At 43.2% G+C, this 18,654-nt stretch overlaps 1 protein-coding gene across 16 annotated transcripts in view; it reads left to right on the top strand.

Annotated features, from left to right (window-relative positions):
- NPNT (nephronectin) overlaps positions 1-18,654 on the top strand; it is an 87,649-nt gene that overhangs the window by 28,536 nt on the left and 40,459 nt on the right. For 10 of the 16 annotated variants that reach the window (XM_070611810.1, XM_070611812.1, XM_070611811.1 and 7 more), the window contains 7 exons: positions 4,824-4,916; positions 9,034-9,126; positions 13,369-13,488; positions 14,837-14,956; positions 16,504-16,638; positions 16,933-17,055; positions 17,636-18,031. In XM_070611810.1, the coding sequence (XP_070467911.1) occupies positions 4,824-4,916; positions 9,034-9,126; positions 13,369-13,488; positions 14,837-14,956; positions 16,504-16,638; positions 16,933-17,055; positions 17,636-18,031 (1,080 nt within the window). The remainder of the gene's footprint in view (positions 1-4,823; positions 4,917-9,033; positions 9,127-13,368; positions 13,489-14,836; positions 14,957-16,503; positions 16,639-16,932; positions 17,056-17,635; positions 18,032-18,654) is intronic. The other 6 variants (XM_070611805.1, XM_070611802.1, XM_070611804.1 and 3 more) reach the window with 1 other exon arrangement.

The raw sequence follows: 18,654 nt of genomic DNA, 5'->3' as shown, positions 1-18,654 counted from the left end.
GGGCCATCAAGTATGCCTAGACTTCTTGTCGCTAATCCGCATGAAGGTCAGAGAAACAATGCTGCCTTTTGTGATTAACCTGTAGCAACAACAGAGATCATTTCCTACACATCATGTCTTGTCTGTTTTTGATGTTTTTAGAAGACCACTCTAAAATGGACCACTCAAAAAGCCACTTATTCTTTTGTTTTTCCCTGACCTGCATGCACAGCAGCTTGTAGAGGCTGGTGTGTGCTGGCCACTGAGAGCTCGCGTTGCAGTGGCGTAGGTTATCAAACGGTGAGTCGGTTTACACAGAAGTTGGGAATCATTTTTCTCTAGTCTCAAGATGGGTATGTATTTTCTAATCTAATTTTTTAGATATAGAAATGAGGTTCTTTAGATACTTCTATGAGTATGATATTGCAGGTATAAAATAAATTTGACAAGTTGTATTTCCTTACTAGGATTTACTCGCACCGTTTCTATCTTAAGTATGTATCCCGAGAAAACATTTGCCGGTTGGATAATAAACACAAATTCAGTCCAGATTCCGTAGGCTTGTGCTCAAGGAGAGTTAGTTAGGAATTGTTTTTGGCTGCAGGGAGCAGTGACATAAAGAGCAGTGCCCTAAATTTCTAAGATGGCAGTGAGGGTTAATACTATGACTTCTTGCTCTGCGTCTTTTCCGTTCTCAAGGTCCTCCTCCTGGTCACAAAGTGGCCCCTGTAGCTCAGCCACTTCTACATTCCAGGCAAGAAGACAGAGGAGAACATCCTAGTCAGCCCCCTTTTAAAGTAGCGTTCCAGAAGCCCCACCCAGTAACTTCTGTTTACATACAGTTGGCTGTGCTTATCTGCCAGGCAGGGTAGGGAATGTCGTTTTCCATTGCTAACTCATTCCCTATTCCCCTAAAAAGCCATTGTACTGTAAAGAAGAAGGAAAAAGAGATTTTGATAAGCACCCCACAGCTTCTGCCACCAGTGCCTTTCGTGACCTGCCCTGCCTGGCTTTGCATCTCATCTGCTGCTGTGGGCACGCAGCTCCGTCTCCAGCAGAACACGTGGCGCGCACTGAGCACCCCCTTGGTCGTCCTTCCCCGCCCTGCTGCATTCTGTATTTCTAAATGGCCTGTCTCCTGCGCCACTGTCTCTGCCTCTCGCCTCCAAGGCGCTGCTCCTGTCTCGTTTCCTCCAGGAGGCCTTCCCAGGACCGGCCCCTGCCCCTTCCTTCTTTCCTCTCATCTGTCTGTCACAGCCCTTGCTCGGTTTGGGCCAATGTAGTGTAGTTTCACAGTTAATTTTTCATATCCTCAGGGACTCTCTCCTCCTCCCCCGACTTGTCTGGTATCATAATTGTATATAATGTCTTCAATAGATGTTTATTGAGTCCTGTTGCAGACCTTATGCCAGCAAGATAACAGGAGAAAGTCCTTTTGTGCAACGTTTTTCAAATGATTTTCTTTTTGTAAGAGGAATAAAATTGGTTCTATCAGCACATGCGCATCCACCATAATAGCTGTTGGCTGGCCTGTGCTAGGCGGCTGGCTCTTCAGTGAGTGGTCTCTTGGGTGGAAGTGCAGACAGCAGTGTGTTTGAAAAGACCGACTCTAAACGTGTCAGGAACAGGAACAGCCGGCCTCTTGGAATGTGTCGTTCGATGTGCCTGAGGTCAGGCACTCCCCCGAGAACAGACACAAGAAGGGGACGGGACAGTAACGACTTCTCTTCCCATAAAACCCTGAAAGCCCATGGGTGGATGGTCACCAAGCTGATCTGGGGGTCAGAAGGCGGTCCGGCCGGGCGCTTGAGTTGCATAGTTCCGTACAGCGTCCTCTTCTAATAAACTTTTCCGTGGGGTGTTTTTTTTTTTAAGATTTTATTTTTCCGTTTTCTCCCCGTAGCCCCCGGGTACATAGTTGTGTATTCTTTTTTCTTTTTTTTAAAGATTTTATTTTTTCTTTTTCTCCCCTAAGCCGCTGGTACATAGTTGTGTATTTTTATTTGTGCGTCCTTCCAGTTGTGGTACGTGGGCCGTGGCCTCAGCATGGCCCAATGAGCGGTGCCATGTCCACGCCCAGGATTTGAACTGGCAAAACCCTGGGCCACCGAAGCGGAGCACGCAAACCTAACCACTCGGCCACGGGGCCAGCCCCATAGTTGTGTATTCTTAGTTGTAAGTCCCTCTAGTTGTGGCATGTGGGACACCGCCTCAGCATGGCTTGATGAGTGGCGCCATGTCCGTGCCCAGGATTCGAACCGGCAAAACCCTGGGCTGCTGAAGCAGAGCAGGCGAACTTAACCACTTGGTCACAGGGCTGGCCCCAACTGTCCCGTGTTTTTAAGTGCTCCTTTCTAAACTACCTTTTCATGTTTCTAGAGATATTTTCAAATTCCACTTACTTGGGGCACTTGTTACCTTGACTTACGCTTAATGATTTTGAGATGTGTCCTTTTTCTGTTTAAACACGGGGCCCTGGGCGCCGCACTGTTGTGCCGCTCCTTCAGGCTGTGTTCGTAGACAATCGTTAAGATTTATGGAACATCTTTTTAAGATTAAAAGATTTCTTTCCAACTTGCCTTTCTCAGTGATGGGGCCTGGAAATTTCATAAGGAATGGCTTGTTTCTGGGACTTGTTTTAAAATGAGCGTGTAAACCGTCTACCAGGTGTCCAGTTGACTGAAAGATAATATTGGAAGGTCCTCCTAGATAGCTCGTTTCTTCTTACAGATCTGAACACATTGTTTCCCTTTGAATTTCATGCCATGTCTGAAACAGAATTTTGTGATTGTCTAAGTATATTTCTCTACTATTTACATTTTACACTCTGCTCGTCCTTCTTTCTGCAAGGGTTTTAATTAAACACCTATTGAGCAGCACCGTCTGAGGATCAGGGTGGTGCAGGGTCCACTTGGGGTGAGAAACAGGCAGGAGAGCCCTGGAAGTCAGCTTGGCAGATAAACCCATGGAGTGCCAGGTGAGGGATGGGTTAGTGAGAGCCAGGGAGGAAATGTAGAAAAACAACCAAAAATGACACGCACGCCCCTTTCACAGGAGTGTTAGAGTTTCGAAGGAAATGATGTTTGAGAATTGTCAGAGAGGAAACAGGGAGCACACCCAGAACGGAGAATGGCATGGGCCACTATGGGATGGGGCAGGTGTCAGGCCTGGGGACTCAGCGTCGTGGTGACCCTGTTCTTCTTGGTCTTCGAGACCCGTCTGCTCTTCCCTCCCTGGTTCCTGAAGCCCATCTCTTCCTGTCACAGACACCAATTGTGCCTTCCTCATGTCAGCTAGGCGCTCCCCAGTCCATCCTCCATATCATCACCATGCTAATCTTCCCAGAGTTTTGATTTTGATCAGGTAATTGTCCTGATGATGGTAAACTTCCAGAAACGTCCCATTTTCTATAGATAAAGTGTATAATCCTCAGTCTGAAATTGAGGGAACGTCATCAGCTGATGCCACCCACCTGTGATTGTCTACGTCTTGCCCTCCTCCAGCATCACCCCTCAGCTTGTCAGCCTCCTCAGTGTCCCCTAAATGAATGATGGTCTAATCTGCCGTGTGATTCTTCTTACCTTGCATAGCTTCCCACTTCTCTGTCCACCAGGCTTCAAGATCCGACTCAGACCTCTTCCATGGGGCTTTCTGTACAAATCTATGTGTATGCTCATGTGGTGATTTCTTCACATATTTTGTATGCACCACCCATTTTACTCATAAGTAAAAGTTGCCTTGAATTAAAAACATGATTGTTTTGCCTCTTTGTCTAGATTGTAAGTTTTTTGAGACCAGTGACCATGCTATACAATGATTTTTCATCTATTTTAGTGTCTGGCATATCACCATGCACATATGTGATATAGAGCAAGGTTTCTCGATCTGGCACCATCGCATTTTGAGCTGGATGATTTGTGTTTGTGGGGTTATCTGAGCATTGTCGGATGTTTAGCAGCCTCCCTGTATTCTACCCACTAGACACAGTAGCACCCTTTCCCCAGTGTGACACCCAAAATGTCTCCACTTATGCCAGATGTCCCATAGGGGGCAAAAATGCCCCATCTGAGAATCATTGGTACAGCATAAGCAGAATAAGTTCTAACCAGTATCTTGGTGGGAATTGAAGACTGAAAAGATGGGAGTCATGATTTACCATATTTGGGTCTTGAGTGAAGACAAGCTCAATTGATGGAAGATAGTAAATAAATTTTCCATTTACTGTGATTGGCTATAGAAAGGCCATTATAGATTGATGAGCAATTGCAATGCATCTTAAGGTTAAGAAAGAGCAAGATGACAGAAGTATTCTTAAGTCGAAGTTCTGAAAATATTGAATTTTAGTTTTTGTTTCATTTTGAACCATTTCATACTTAGAAACACCATTTTCAATGAAATAAGTATTTTATTATTTAATTGGAAATTTACTTGGAGTTTATACATAACCGATACCTTTGGGTTAAGAACTACTTTTTGAAGTGTATTTGAGAGAATGAGTTTGAAATTATGAGTGCAGGTTATTGTAAAGTTATAACTATTGACCAACATCAATTGTGTTTATACAGAGTTTCACATAGTTTTTTCTTTTTTTGACTATTTGAGTATTGTCCTAAGTTCAGCAAATATTCCAGCCCCACGTGACACACACACACATACAATACACATGTGTCCGAGTGTGTAGTCTCAGAGTGTTTACCACTCAGGACATAGTGATTTGTATATTTCTGCTACTCTGTTGTAAGTTCTTTGTTTTTCTTTTATCATCAAACTAGGACACGACATAGATGCTATATGGTTGGTGTGCTGCTGACCTGGAAATAATGCACAGTGTCCTCTTTCCACAGCTGTGTGCCGGCCACAGTGCAAACACGGGGAATGTGTCGGACCAGACAAGTGCAGGTGTCATCCTGGATACGCCGGGAAAACCTGCAGTCAAGGTAGGGCATGGGGAGACACGAGGGAACTGTCATGAGCCCTGTTCCTGCCTGGAATACAAACCAGTTTCCCATGACTAGTGTTCCCAAATATGTGAGCTGCCATTTTGCTGAAAGATAAAACGTATAATAATGGTAAATCTTTTAAAATTCATTTCATTGGAGGACAAAAGAATTTCATCCTCTTGTTCTTACTCACTGCTAATAATTAAAACGTATTTGAAGAGGAGAATCTCAGCATCAGGAATATCAGAAGCCTTACATTTCTTCTCCTCCTTGTTCTTCCGCTAACGGGTTGGGAAGCTTTGCCAGATGGCTAGCCTCTCTGGGCCCCAGTGAGATGAAAGCACTTTAATTCTCGAAGTCAGGTAGGAAGTTTGACTTGAAATTTTGGGTCCCTTCAAATTCTGAGCCCTTCTATTTTGTGATTAAATACCCTTCAACTGTTGACCAGTTTGCGATGTTCCTCTGAGAAATAAAGATTTCTGTTAACTTAGCAACCTATTTTTAATGGGCATCAATTACTTATCAAAGCTAACACTTATTTAGACTCCCAGTGCCCGAGTGTTTTACGTTTACTCTGTGTGTTCATCATTACAACCACCTTAGGCGGTAGAGTGCTATTTACTGTAATTAAGCTATAAATAATAACATTCTTATTTCATTTTCCATTTGAAAGAGCTATCAGGGATATTAGGTGTCTTGTCCAAGTTCACAGAATTAGTTGGGAAAAGACCTACTCTGTCAATGGAACTATTGTCTAAATAATTTGTGTCCTTTCTACCCATTTAGTTTTGGCTGAAGAAAATATCCTTGGAACTGTGAAGCTCTGACCCGTGCTAAAAGTCTGACAGGGCTTGTCTTTTTCACTAATTTCAACCAGAAACTTTCCACCATTATGTGTAAAGAAAAGCTCGGGTTAGATTTCACTAGAAAGATACAAGGATAAAAGTCAATTTTTTACTCATTTCTTAAGTTAAATACTCCCTATCATTTTAAACATCAAATGAAACAATTCTGTGGGGTCTCACTGTCCCATAGACACTTGACTGCATCTCATACAGAAACCATATTTCTGAAAAGCTCTTTTCTTCAATATGTGATCCTCTCTGAGGTGTGTCATGCACACTTGTGATTTATGGACACGGTTTTCACAGCGGTCCAGAACACTGATGTTTGAGAGTACATGTAATTCTTCCTGGACTCTCAGATGAAATCCGTGCTAGTAAAATGGGACGTGTCCAGTGGTAGGACAAGCTGTTATTCTAAAGCCTGTTCTGTATTCGCTGTTACTTGATCGATAACTGATTTTTTCCATTGCTTCTTTTCTATCTTATAATATTTTTTTTAACTTGGATTTTACTGACATACCTGGGTAGTATTTTTTAAATAAGTGGGGTTCTTATTGTCTCAGTTTACTCTTTTTAAAATCTATTTGACTTTCCTTCTCCAGTCTAAGTTCACAAGTAGCAGCATGTTCTGTTCTCATTACTGAGTTATCAGTGTCGATCTTAGAGTCCCAGATGCTTCTTTCTTAAAGTGTGAACGTAAGCCATCAGAGGTTTCATTAATATGTCAGCACCGTAAAACTTTGTTGTCCCGATGCCAGGAATTTATACAAAGAAGATTATTAAAGGAAGCCACTGTTGAGATTGCAGAGAAATTCATTTAAACTTAGTTGCGGGAGCTGCATCAACTTTAATATGCTTCAAAGACACTAAAGACATAACTGTTTCTCTAAAGAAAAATGGAAATAACTGAGTTGAGGTCTTGCCTCCCTCTTCCTGAGGGGGAAGAGGATTTCATTAGTAGCAAAATGGGATTTCTCATCGGCAAAAATAGTGCTGACACTGAAAATGTAATTTCAAGTCCCATCTTGAATATAGAGCTCCAGCTTACAGTAAACATATGTGTTTTAATCATCTCTCTCTTTGCCTTCCTTACCAAAAAAAGCCACTGTGGCAGGTTCCTGGTGGAAAGGTTTACGTTCTCTGAGAGCAGGAAGCTTTGTGGTGTCTTTCTGATTGCTGGCTTCCTGAACACTTATTAGGATGACTTTCGTGTGAGACGTGCACATTACATGTTTGTTAAGTGAGTGGCTGTTTGGTGTAATGGTTCTTGGTCCTCAATGCCGTCGGAACTTGAAAGGGTTCCGTGGACTCGTCCAGCGCGGCACCGTGGCCGGTGTCTGAGTCCTGGACTGAGAGCTCATCGGGCTGAGAGGCTCCAGGAGCGAGCTGGGTAAGTGGGAGAGCTGGTGAGAGACCCCCCCCGAAACACGGCTAGAGCAGATTGTCTGTGTCCGCTACACAGCAAATTAACCGAGACTGGTTTTATCCAGACCATACATTTTAGTAAAGTGGAAAACATGCCTCCGAGATATGGAAAGTCAAACAGGTTTCTTTTTTCTTGAGAAAAATCTCAAGAAGAGGTATATTTGAAATATTTTCACAGAACTGGAAATTAGCTTTCGATTCAAAGTAGCTTTTGGTATAAGGCAAGTTATCTGCTAAAACTTTTGTGGTGAGTTGTGACTTTTTAAGAATCGCTGCCCGAAATTTGCTTGGCTTAGTGAACAGCGTGAGCAAATGACAAGCACTTAACAGTGCTTTTCAGCTGCTGGCGAGAGGCCGGACGGCTGCACAGCGGGGCAAGGCCGCTGCGGGACGGGCTTAGTTTAACAACCCTGGCACAGGACTGGTGTGGACCTGCTGGTGGTGGCTTGCTCTTCCTCTGAGTCATTTTCTGGATTTGCCGTGGCTGGGTCACATATAAAAGCATAGGCGTGGACTGCTCCTTCTCATGCTCCGTGAGGCCCTCAGGCCCTTCCACAGCAGGTGAAATTCCAGCCCGAACTCTGGCAAGATTTGCCTTTTCCACCTTACTTTCTCTGATGATTTTATTCATGCATTTTTCCCCCTCCTTAGTCTCTGTACCCATAAAAATCCTCTTTCCTCTCAGCCAAAAAAGGATATTGTTATGGATAATAATCTTCGTGTAACTTCCCCTTTAGGAAATGATTTTTAGCATGTCATCCATCATATCATTGCATATTTTCAGGAATAAAAGATATTCTTTTGAATTCACAGTGTGCTTTATAATAATTCAGAAGAAACAATTTATAAGTGTCAGTTACTAAAGTTTTGACATGGCTAATGTTTCACGCGTTGAGTTCCTCGTCCCAAGAGAAGAACGGTGCCTTGCAGCACAGGACCAGCCAGCGAGCTTTGGCGGACTAGCTAAGTCTGGCAGTTGAGTGCCGGCCCTGGCCCGCGGGTCTCGGTGCTCCATCCCTAACATTGAGGTAGCTCCTTACAGCCTCGCTTTTAGAAAGATGTGCGGTTTCACCCCCAGAAACCAATGTTCTTTCAGTTAGGAAGTTTAGCTTGCTGTGAATACTGTGATAGCTGGAGACACGATGTGATGGCCTTTTTGACTCTCTGATTTTTGAGTCTCACCCACCTTAGAATATTTCGGTGAGCTCTTAATGGCAACAGTTACCATTTTCGGCAGAAAGCTTCTTCTGTATATTCTAATTAAAATTGAATTAAATGTAATATAAGTTCTTACATTTGAATGGAAACATTGATGATCTATCATGCTGCTTATTTAAATAAGGTATTTATGCAAATCATAAATTTGTGCATAACTGTGGAGTATTTTAACTGTTGTATAACATAATAATATAGGAAAAAGTCTTAAGTTGGTCATTTAAGACCTCAGTGTCCCTAAACAGAGCAGGGTGATTGTAATCAGTATTTGTATAATCTGGTTTTTTTGAGTTTTCTCTTTTCGTTGATGATAAAAATCATGCTTTTAAAAATGAGCATCACTTTTTTGGTGTTTTTTTTTAAAAAATTGGTATGAGCATGATGGATTGTTAACTTATAATGTGTGTGTGTCCTTGGGAAGAAAGATGGCAGTGATAAATTTTAAGAAAAATAGAACATAAAAAGAGAGAAACCGGAACTACAAACTAATTTTTATGAAGTATCTAAAGCATTCTTTTTGAACTCCACCAACGTTATGTAACTGTTTAATATATACGTATAAAGATGTTTGGGGCTAATAGTGACATCCTCTCAGAGTTGACTCTTGTTGCCTTCTCCCTGGTGTGAAGACCAGCACCTCTACCCAACTCCTCTTGACCACGGCAGCGAACAGGCTTTTTCCCAACCCCCGGACCAGCGAGCCACAAGTGCGCCTTCAAGGGGTGAGCGTGCCTTGTCTCGGGTGGTCTGCTCTCCCACCCGCACGGCTTCCTGCAGTTTGCCACTTCTTGCCAATGTTCTCAAGACAAACTGGGAAGGCCCCGCCTGCTGCCTGCGGGGCGTGTGAAGCAGGCACTGTCGCCTGGGGCTGATTCTCTGCTCTCAAAAGCCTGGAGCCTCCACTGTCCTTTCACTGCCTTAAGCATCATCGCCTTTCTTCTTCTTTTCTGGATTTCAAACGTTTTCTAAAAATCGGATAACAAAATAACTTTTGTTTTCTTATGTAAGTGGAGTCAGGAATTCCAAAGCAACTGAGACTGGGATTTTCATGGCTTTCGCTAAGTAGGTTTTAGAAGTGCTCAGTCATCTTCTCCACCACCACATTTGAGGGGTAGAGTTTTAGGTTACCTGGAAATCAAACCACACCTTAGCTTCCTTCTTGGGGTGTACATTTTGCAACGCTAGAAAGCCTGAGTTCTGGTTCCAGCACAGCCCTTATGTAGCTGTATGATAGTGAGCGAGTCATTTAATGTGTCTGGGTCTTAGCAAACCTGTTAGAAGTACGTTTGCCTGCAGGGCTGGTCTGAGAATGGAAACACCAAAGATGTCAGTGTCTTCATTACACTGGAAAGTTTTGTAGAACAGTTAGGTGGCAGTATGATTTTACAGTTCTTCTTCTGAAAGACTTTGTCCTTCACTCACTCATAGATTTAGGAACTTAGAATGACTGAATTAAAATCATTTAAACTATTAATTAGTCTCTGCTGGTAGGGAACTTCATTTGTTTATCTTCTGCACAAAGAAGTAGGGCAGTGGGATTGATTTCAGAGACACTGATAGTTTAAAGAATAAAGTTATGGCAGTTGACGTACTGACATCCATTTGCCTGTGACCTTCATTTCAGTCAGATATGTAAAAGCTTAGACTTCTGAGACATTGCCCAGTTTAAGCCTCAAAGGAGGAAAAAAAGTCCAAATGCATTAAATGAATGAAAGATTGTTTTCCTTAAAAATCCATTGGGTTATCTTATTCAATGAATCTCTTCCAGATTTTCAAGCTTTCAGTGTCTGCATGCTAATAAAATTTCTGATTCTTTTTTTCTTGAAGTGTAATTATAATGCTGGCAGCTTGCATTTTTGTTCTGGACTAGCTCCTTTCCCACCCCTCCCCGACCCCCAAGCTCTTGAACCCACCAACCTGCTTGAATTTCCTCGTGCCTGTAACTGATGCTCTTTAAGAACTGCCTGCACAGCAATTGAAGCATTCGAATGTAACTGGTCTAATTGTAGAGTTCTGTCCTTTGATGTGATAGGATAGAATTCATTAATTTTTTATTATAGATTTTCCTTACATTATTAATGTCTAGAGAAAGAGCAAGATTAAGTAAATTTAAAATGAAAACATTGAAGTCTTCCTAGGTTTTTATCAACTTTTAAGATTGATTTGAGAAAGTGCAATCGAGGAGAGTTTTCATGTTCTTTATATTGTTCTGCTTATTATTGTAGGAGCAATTACTATGAACTGGAAGTGTCGTTTTTGGGTTTCAGACTTAATTTGGTAGTAACACAAGCATTATTAGGTATACAGTCTGAGAGATTTTGGAAGCAGCTCATATTAACTCAATTTTATAAGGCAGTAGGTCGATAAGAAAGTAAGGTATAATAATAATATATATCATAATATAATATCATATATCATAATACAATCATAATATAATAGACTAGAAACTCTGAAGAAAATTGGGGAAAAAGAAGTTCGTCACCGGGACACCAGATGCCTTTAATCTTTTGAAGCTCCCTACTTTACCAAAAGTCTGATGTTTGGATAGCCATGGGTTGTTATGGAATCCTGCTTCTGCAGTAGTTTTTGTGAGGGTCAGTGTGAGGTTTTTAGGAAACACCTGCCTGTGGCCGATGGGGCAATGATGGCTGTCACTGGGGACCCCAACGCCAGCCAAGGTGGTGACACCCACTCCGCCATCCGCTGTTAGAGTCCAGCTTTCTTCAGTTGCTTTCAACATATTTGGGTACTGATCTGTCAATTTGATAATTGTAAAATAGCCAACAGATGTCTCTGCATTTACCCATTGACAGCTGCATGTTTATTTCCTTTTCTACATCATTTCATAGACTGACTCCCAGGGTTTTTTTTGGATTATGACATTGTATTGAATTTTTATTTTCTTTCAGTTTCACAAATCTTAACCCCAAAGTGCTTTTTCCCGTGGGAAGGGAAGGATAAATTTGGGTTGAAGACCACCAGCAGCCCCAGTCTGTATCACAAAGATGCTCGCAGCAATCCTAAGGGACGCTTTATGGCCAAGACTGAGCTGCCTCAGCTGGGCTCAGCTTCAGTCTGTGGATGGTGTCTAGAGAAATTTCCAGCAGCACAAATACTCCTAGTATATGAGTTGCCTGGAGCTATAAACTTCTGACCAGTTCCCATCAGGAAACCCACAGAAGTTTCTGTGGCTCTTTAAAAATAAACCTAAGGGTTCTTAATTGACATGTTTTATGTCTGTCAGTAGCCTTCAGTTGAGATACAGAATTCAGTCTTACTCTATTGTTTTGCTTTTCTGTTCTATTTTTGCTTGGTGCAGAAAAATATTTAAAACACAAAGCCTTTCTCTAACAATGTACTCAGATTTAAATACTATTTACTGTAATATAAGTCAGGGATTTATCATAGCCAGCCATGAGTCCGCAGGGACCCGTTCGGAATGACAATTCACTCTTCTTAGAACATAAGAAACGACTCCCTGACTCTAAGCTTTAATAAATATTGAAATACAAGGTGGAAGAATATGAGAAGTGGAGTGAATTTCTTTTTCTGTCTTTCTTCCTTGATTTAAAATTTTTACTTCCTTTAACAGAGGGAGAAATCAAATTTTTGTTGATGCTATAATCTGCAAGTCACCTTCTTTGAGGAAATTTTTTTTGAAATATTTTAAAATGTGATTTTGTTTGAAATCCCTTGACGGGCAAGAGACAATAAAGTAGAAAATTGAAGAAAGCGTAGGAGACGACAAGGCATCTGGTTTATGTATGTGACCCTCCCTGGCTTCGCCCAGCTGGGGCTCTGCTTACATTGTGTGAAGGTTAGAGAAAGGCCATGTTGGAAAGTCAGTAAAATATGAAAAAAATTTTAGATGCAATAATTATTTGGTGGTTTTAAAAAACAATGTAACTTGATGGTTTAAGTGAAATACATAGCTTTCTAATAAATGAGGTTAGATTTAAATTTGATTATATTCAGAAACAGCTTGTCGCTAGATATATCTGTATTTCTGATTTGACGCTATGGATTAATAGATAATTAAATTATGCTAATCAGGTGCTTATGCTCACAGTTCCACACAAAATAGACATGAGGTTGCATTTCTCTTTAATGAAGTCTATGTTTCGGGTATTTTGCTATTTCAGTGTTCATTTGTCATTAGGAGTTTTATGTTCCCTCCAGGCAGTGCTCAACTTGGGCTGGGGAATTCTTATAATGTGAAGTTTATTAATTCATTTCATATTGATATTTAAACTAAAAAACCTAAAATACATAATGATAGTCCATTAGTATTTCCATATGCCCTTAACTTTTTTTGTTTTTTACTGTGTGACTTGAATGCACAAAGTAGGATACTGAAGTTTCTTCTTTAATGTGAGCTCAGGATAGAATCTGTAAGATTGACCAAGAAAAACCATGATGGTAATTCATGAAGCTTTCCTGTGGAAGGTCAAAGTTGTCCGGTGCTTTGACATCGTATCCTTCTTGTAAACCAAAGTAGGCTCACACAGTATCTTCTTTAAGCAGAGGTGGGAGGACATTGAAAAGCTCGCTCACATAGTCAGGAGTGAATCTGGTCAATGTTTGGAGGATGTTGGGGCCAGCAGGTGACAGAGCACCCTCCCCATGAGGAGCTGAGTGCTGCTGTTTCTGGGGTGAGAAGGGAGCCACGTGTCTGTGAGGAGGCCCTTCCTAACCATCCCCTGTGGTCAGAGACCACGTGCGTTGTGTAATTTAAGCTCCAGAAGTTCCCACGGCCTCTTGTTGTTAGAAGGCCACCTCTGATAGAGGACTCTTGGTCGTCCCTGGTGGGACCAGTGTCCAGATTCAGACAGCGCGCACAGGCTCTGCCTTTGAAGGACATGACCTCCTGTTCTCCTCCATTCTCCAACACGGACATGTGTCTGAAGTGGTTTACGCTGGTGTTGAGCTTTTGTCCTTTTTCTGCCTCAACCCCGTTCTTTCAGATCTCAACGAGTGTGGCCTGAAGCCGCGGCCCTGCAAGCACAGGTGCATGAACACCTACGGCAGCTACAAGTGCTACTGTCTCAATGGCTACATGCTGATGCCAGATGGGTCCTGCGCAAGTACGTCAAGAATCCTCACTGTTTCTTGGGTGCTCTGGTGCTATGGTGGTGTGGGAAAGTGGGCTCCCAGCCCTCATCCTAAGCAGGATGTGAGCTTGTGTCTCTGTGAGTGCCTAACAAATTGAAAGCCAACACAAGAGTGGCGCATTTTAGACGTCTAGCATTCTTTGACCATGGGTGCCCATGTTAAGTTGATTTGGAAATGGTATCTAGAACAAGAATCACAAAACTAAGTGTATTTTCTAATGTTTTTCCCAACATATTTTTCCCTATCTTCTATCTGGGCATAGAACTATTCCATCTAGGAAAAGAACATTAGTGGCTGTGTAGGGACTGTTGTGCTGTCCGTAAGGATGGACACTAAACTGTTTGCTGGTAGAAAATACATCAAGTCTGTGATTGATTATAAACCATTCACAAGTACCTTCTCACTTCACTTTTATGCTTCTTTATAATAGCCTAAAGACTATATTATGTCCCTTTTCTAAAAAAAAAAAAACCCTACTTCAAATGAAAAGCTAAATGAGTATAATAACAAAAAAGTAGATTTCGTGTGTGTCTTTATTAGAAAGAAATGTATAGAAATGTGTGGTGTCCCTGCGAGCATGTGGATGTGTTTATGAGATGGACCATGCCCTAAGATTCTCTGCAGGCGGGACGTTGAATCGGGGTTGTGTTTATATGGTATTCAACAATTGATGACTTGATTTTTATTTTTACTCAATTATCAGTTCAATTACTTAATTATCAATTGGTTAATTATCAGTTTATCTGGGTTGCATTTTATAAAACAGAAAAGGCTAGTTCATCTCACTTAGTGCTGTATATGTAGCGCGGTCCGCGGTCCTTTTTGGAGTGAGGTGAGTCCACGTTTCATAGCCTGTGGCGGTAATGCTAGAGCCTCGAACATCGTGCAGCTCAGGGGAGATCTCTCCCGAGAGAAGCTTAACGCGTGGTTGAGACAGTTACTCGACGTTTTAGTTGAGACCAGCATTGAGCATGAGTAATCTGGACAAATACCTCAATTCTCCACTTTCCTTGGCCGCTGGAAGAATTTCCAGATAATCCATGTAAGATAAAGTTTTACATTTGTATTTTAATTCTTCAGATTCTTTAAAGGTCTTCTGCAGATGGTGACGGAGCTGGGTCACTTCTTACTCATCCCTGGGGGAGGAGGGTCTTCCCGTCCCTCCCCACATTTTTTACTTTCTCTAGATTGTTGGATCCTTGAGGCCTGTTCGTCTTCATTTTCATTCAGTGTCGCTGATTTCAGGACAAATGAAAACATCCTTATTTCAGTTATAGACTGTTCCCAACTGTGTAAGTCACACAGTCACGCTCTTCCCAGGTGCCCTGACGTGCTCCATGGCCAACTGTCAGTATGGCTGTGATGTTGTCAAAGGACAGATCCGGTGCCAGTGTCCCTCTCCTGGCCTGCAGCTGGCCCCCGACGGGAGGACCTGTGTGGGTGAGTTGTGAAACGGCGTCTCTCTCAGCCACAGGAGGGAGGTGTGGGAGGGGGGCAGGTCCTCACATCAGGTGACAGCTTCCCTTTAGAGGAGAGCGGATGTCCCAGAGGAGAACTGCTCTCCGTGAACGGACCAGGGAAATCTGTCTCCCTAAACATGAGGGATCGGAGGAAGCCCCAGGCAGCGGAACCACACGTGCGAGGCCCTGAAGTATCCGGGAGCCCAGTGTTTCTAGAACGGAAGAGGCAGGAGTGATGAAGCTGAACAGTGGACAGGCGAGCTGGTGTGGGTTGTGCTGAAGAGCTGGACTGTCCTCCCTGTCAATTAGGAAGATTGTGGCGAGAGTCTGGGCTTTGGTTGCAGCCTGATTGCCCATCCTTGAGAGAGTAACATCAGGCGAGAGACTGCCTTTCTTTGAGCTTGAGTCTCCTGGTCTTTAAAATGGGAGGAAAGCCACACAGAACCCTTGGGAGGGCTGAATGAGATCATGTCTGCAAAGAGGTTCGCCCAGCACCTGGCGCATAGTGGGCACTGGACAAATACCTCAATTCTCCACTTTCCTTGGCTGAATGAATGGAGCATTTGGCGATTCCAGAGAGATTTGCTGTCTCCCAGGCACTGTGCTAAGTGCTGGATATACAGTAGCGGGCAGAGCAGACAAGATTTTTATTCTCATAGGCTGATTTTCTAATGCAGGAAACAGAAAAGAAACAAATACCCAATAAAATGCAAACAATACGAAGTAGTTATAGGAGGCCCTAAGAGAGAGCAGAAAGGGTCTATTTTAGAAAATGGTGTTTGAGGAAAGGCCTAGTGTGAGGCCTGGCTGTTGGCCTGTGAGGCTCAGCCAGCAGGTGGAAGGCTTCAGGGCTGCAGGAAGGGGAGGCCGGCGCCTGTGAGGATCCGAAAGAAAGGAGGTCACGTGGCTGAAGCACAGAGTGTGGGGCGAGGGGCGGTGGCTTGAGAGACAACCGGTGAGGAAGGCAAGGGTCGTTTGTTGCAGGACAAGGTGAGGAATGAGGATTTAATTCAGAAAGCGGTGGAGACGGTTGAAGAGTTTTAAGCATGGTGATGTTTTCATAGAATCATTTTGACAGTTGAGTGAGAGTGCTTTGGAGGGGTAGGATTGGCAGGACAGACGGATTTGGAGGTTCCTATAACAGTCTGACCTGGGGTGGTAGCTTGGACCAGTGTAGTGGCAGTGGGTGAAGAGCAGAGTCGATGAGCTCAGAGTTTTCCAGAAGTAGAATAACGGGGCTTGGTGAGTTGGGGGTTATGGGAAACAGGGTTGTCAAGGATGACTCACGTCTGGGTGGATGCAGGTGCAGGGTGTGCTGAGATGCAGTGCAGGCGGAGGACAGATCAGGAGGATGAGCTGGAATTTAGAGATGGGAATTCATGTTCCTGTGGGAGCAGCCAGCTGGAGAACACTTAGGATGGGCCACTGTGTGCCAGGCAACCATTTGCAGACTGTTATTTATTTTAAAATCCACTCCATCTCAACATGCTGCTGTTCTTCCTAAGATGCAGTTGACTTGTGTTCTAGATGTTGATGAATGTGCCACTGGAAGAGCGTCCTGCCCTAGATTTAGGCAGTGTGTCAACACTTTTGGGAGCTACGTCTGCAAGTGTCATAAAGGCTTCGACCTCATGTACATTGGAGGCAAATACCAATGTCACGGTAACGAACCCCAACCACTGCTATGTGTCTTTCTTCCTGTGGCGCAGAAAGGTCTCTTAGCTGGTGACGACGGGCTGTCGGGGGCAGTGTGGGTCCTGGTGTTAAATTCAACAAACAGAAGTCCAGGTCAACCGCTGGTCGTTCTGGACGCACGTGTACTTTACGTCGTCTTTTTATCTGCCAGCTTTACACAGACCTTCACATTGCCCAAAACAAACTTTTTGAGGCTGTACATATTTTTATGTCATCATATTTATCTCCCCAGTAAGCCTCTGTCCCCGCTTCCCGCTGCAGACATCGACGAGTGCGCCCTGGGGCGGTACCAGTGCAGCAGCTTCGCTGGGTGCTACAACATCCCCGGGGCCTACAGGTGCAAATGTAAAGACGGGTACCATGGCAACGGACGGAGCTGTGTGTGTGAGTGATGCTGTCTCTCTGCTCTGAGTTCCAGCAGGACACGCAGGGTCACAGCCAGGCCGTTACTAGGGAAGATAAGGAGTAAGATTAATGATCAAGGAAGTACGGTTTTCATAGCTGGACATATTAGTCTATGCTTTCCACAGACAGTAACTTCCCTTGCTCAGGTATTTTTAAAAACTAAAGACTCAGTAATACACCCTAATCTTAAAGGCATTCAATTCCTTGATTAAAATCTCTCAACCGCTTCCCTTTAGCTGGCAAGAAATGATAGAGCCCTCCCTGGGAATTTGGGTTTGCTAAAATTGGACATAAATGTTTGTCGTTAGCATTAGATTGTGATGGTGGGCTAATCTGAATATATCCTACACTTTCCATTCCTCTGTTTCAGGCCCCCTTGTTCTGCTATTAGAAGGTCATTCCCGGGGCCAGCCCTGTGGCCTAGGGGTTAAGTTTGGCACAGTCCGCTTCAGTGGCCTAGCTGGCATGAGAGATTTTGACGTGTTTGTTTTTTACAATTTGGTCTTTTACTTTTTTAGGGGAGGTGGTTACATACTAATTTAAGTCTTTTGTCCCTTAGATATTCCAAAAGTCATGATCGAACCATCGGGGCCCATTCACGTGCCAAAGGGAAATGGCACCATCTCAAAGGGAGACGGAGGACGCGGTAACTGGATTCCTGATGTTGGAGGTACTCGGTGGCCTCTGAAGACGCCATATATTCCTCCTGTCATTACCAGGAGGCCCACTGCTGAGCCAACAACAAGACCTACCCCAGAGCCCACGCCACAGTCTACCCCACCCCCACCCACACCCCCACCCACTGAACTCGGAACCCCTCCACCACCAGCAACCCCAGAAAGACCAACCACCGGACTGACAACCATGGCGCCAGCTGCCGCTACATCTCCAAGAGAGAGTACAGTCGACAACAGGATACAGACAGATCCTCAGAAACCCAGAGGAGACGTGTTCAGTAAGTCATATAAATGCTGGCATATTGTTTTTGAGGGTTTTCTCCCCAGTTTTATTGAGATATAATTGACATACAGCATTGTATAAGTTTAAGGTGTACAGCATAATGGTTGGCCTTATATATATTGTGAAATGATCACCACAGTAAGTTTAGTTAACATCCATCATCTCATCTAGATACAAAATAAAAGAAAAACTATATGTATTTTTCCTTATGATGAGAACTCTTAGGATTTCCTTTCTTAACAACTTTCCTGTAAATCATAAAGTAGAGTTAACTATAGTCATAATGCTGTCCATTACATCCCTGGTACTTATTTAACTTGTAGCTGGAGGTTTGGACCTTTTTATCACCTTCCTCCAATTCCTCCTCCCCCTCCCCCTGCCTCTGGTAACCACAAACCTGGGCTCTTTTTTATGAGTTTGTTTGTTGTTTTTTAGATTTCACATATAAGTGAGATTATACAGTATTTGTCTTTCCTGTCTGACTTATTTCACTTAGCATAATGCCCTCAAGGTCCATCCATGTTGTCTCAAATGGTAGGATGTCCTCATTTTTTGTGGCTGAATTATATTCCATTGTATGTTTATACCACAACTTCTTTGTCCATTTATCCATCAGTG

The sequence above is a fragment of the Equus przewalskii genome, chromosome 2 (assembly GCF_037783145.1).
Source record: "Equus przewalskii isolate Varuska chromosome 2, EquPr2, whole genome shotgun sequence".
Taxonomy (NCBI): domain Eukaryota; kingdom Metazoa; phylum Chordata; class Mammalia; order Perissodactyla; family Equidae; genus Equus; species Equus przewalskii.
The sequence above is the reverse complement of the archived record's forward strand: the minus strand, read 5'-3'. Positions and strand labels throughout refer to the sequence as shown.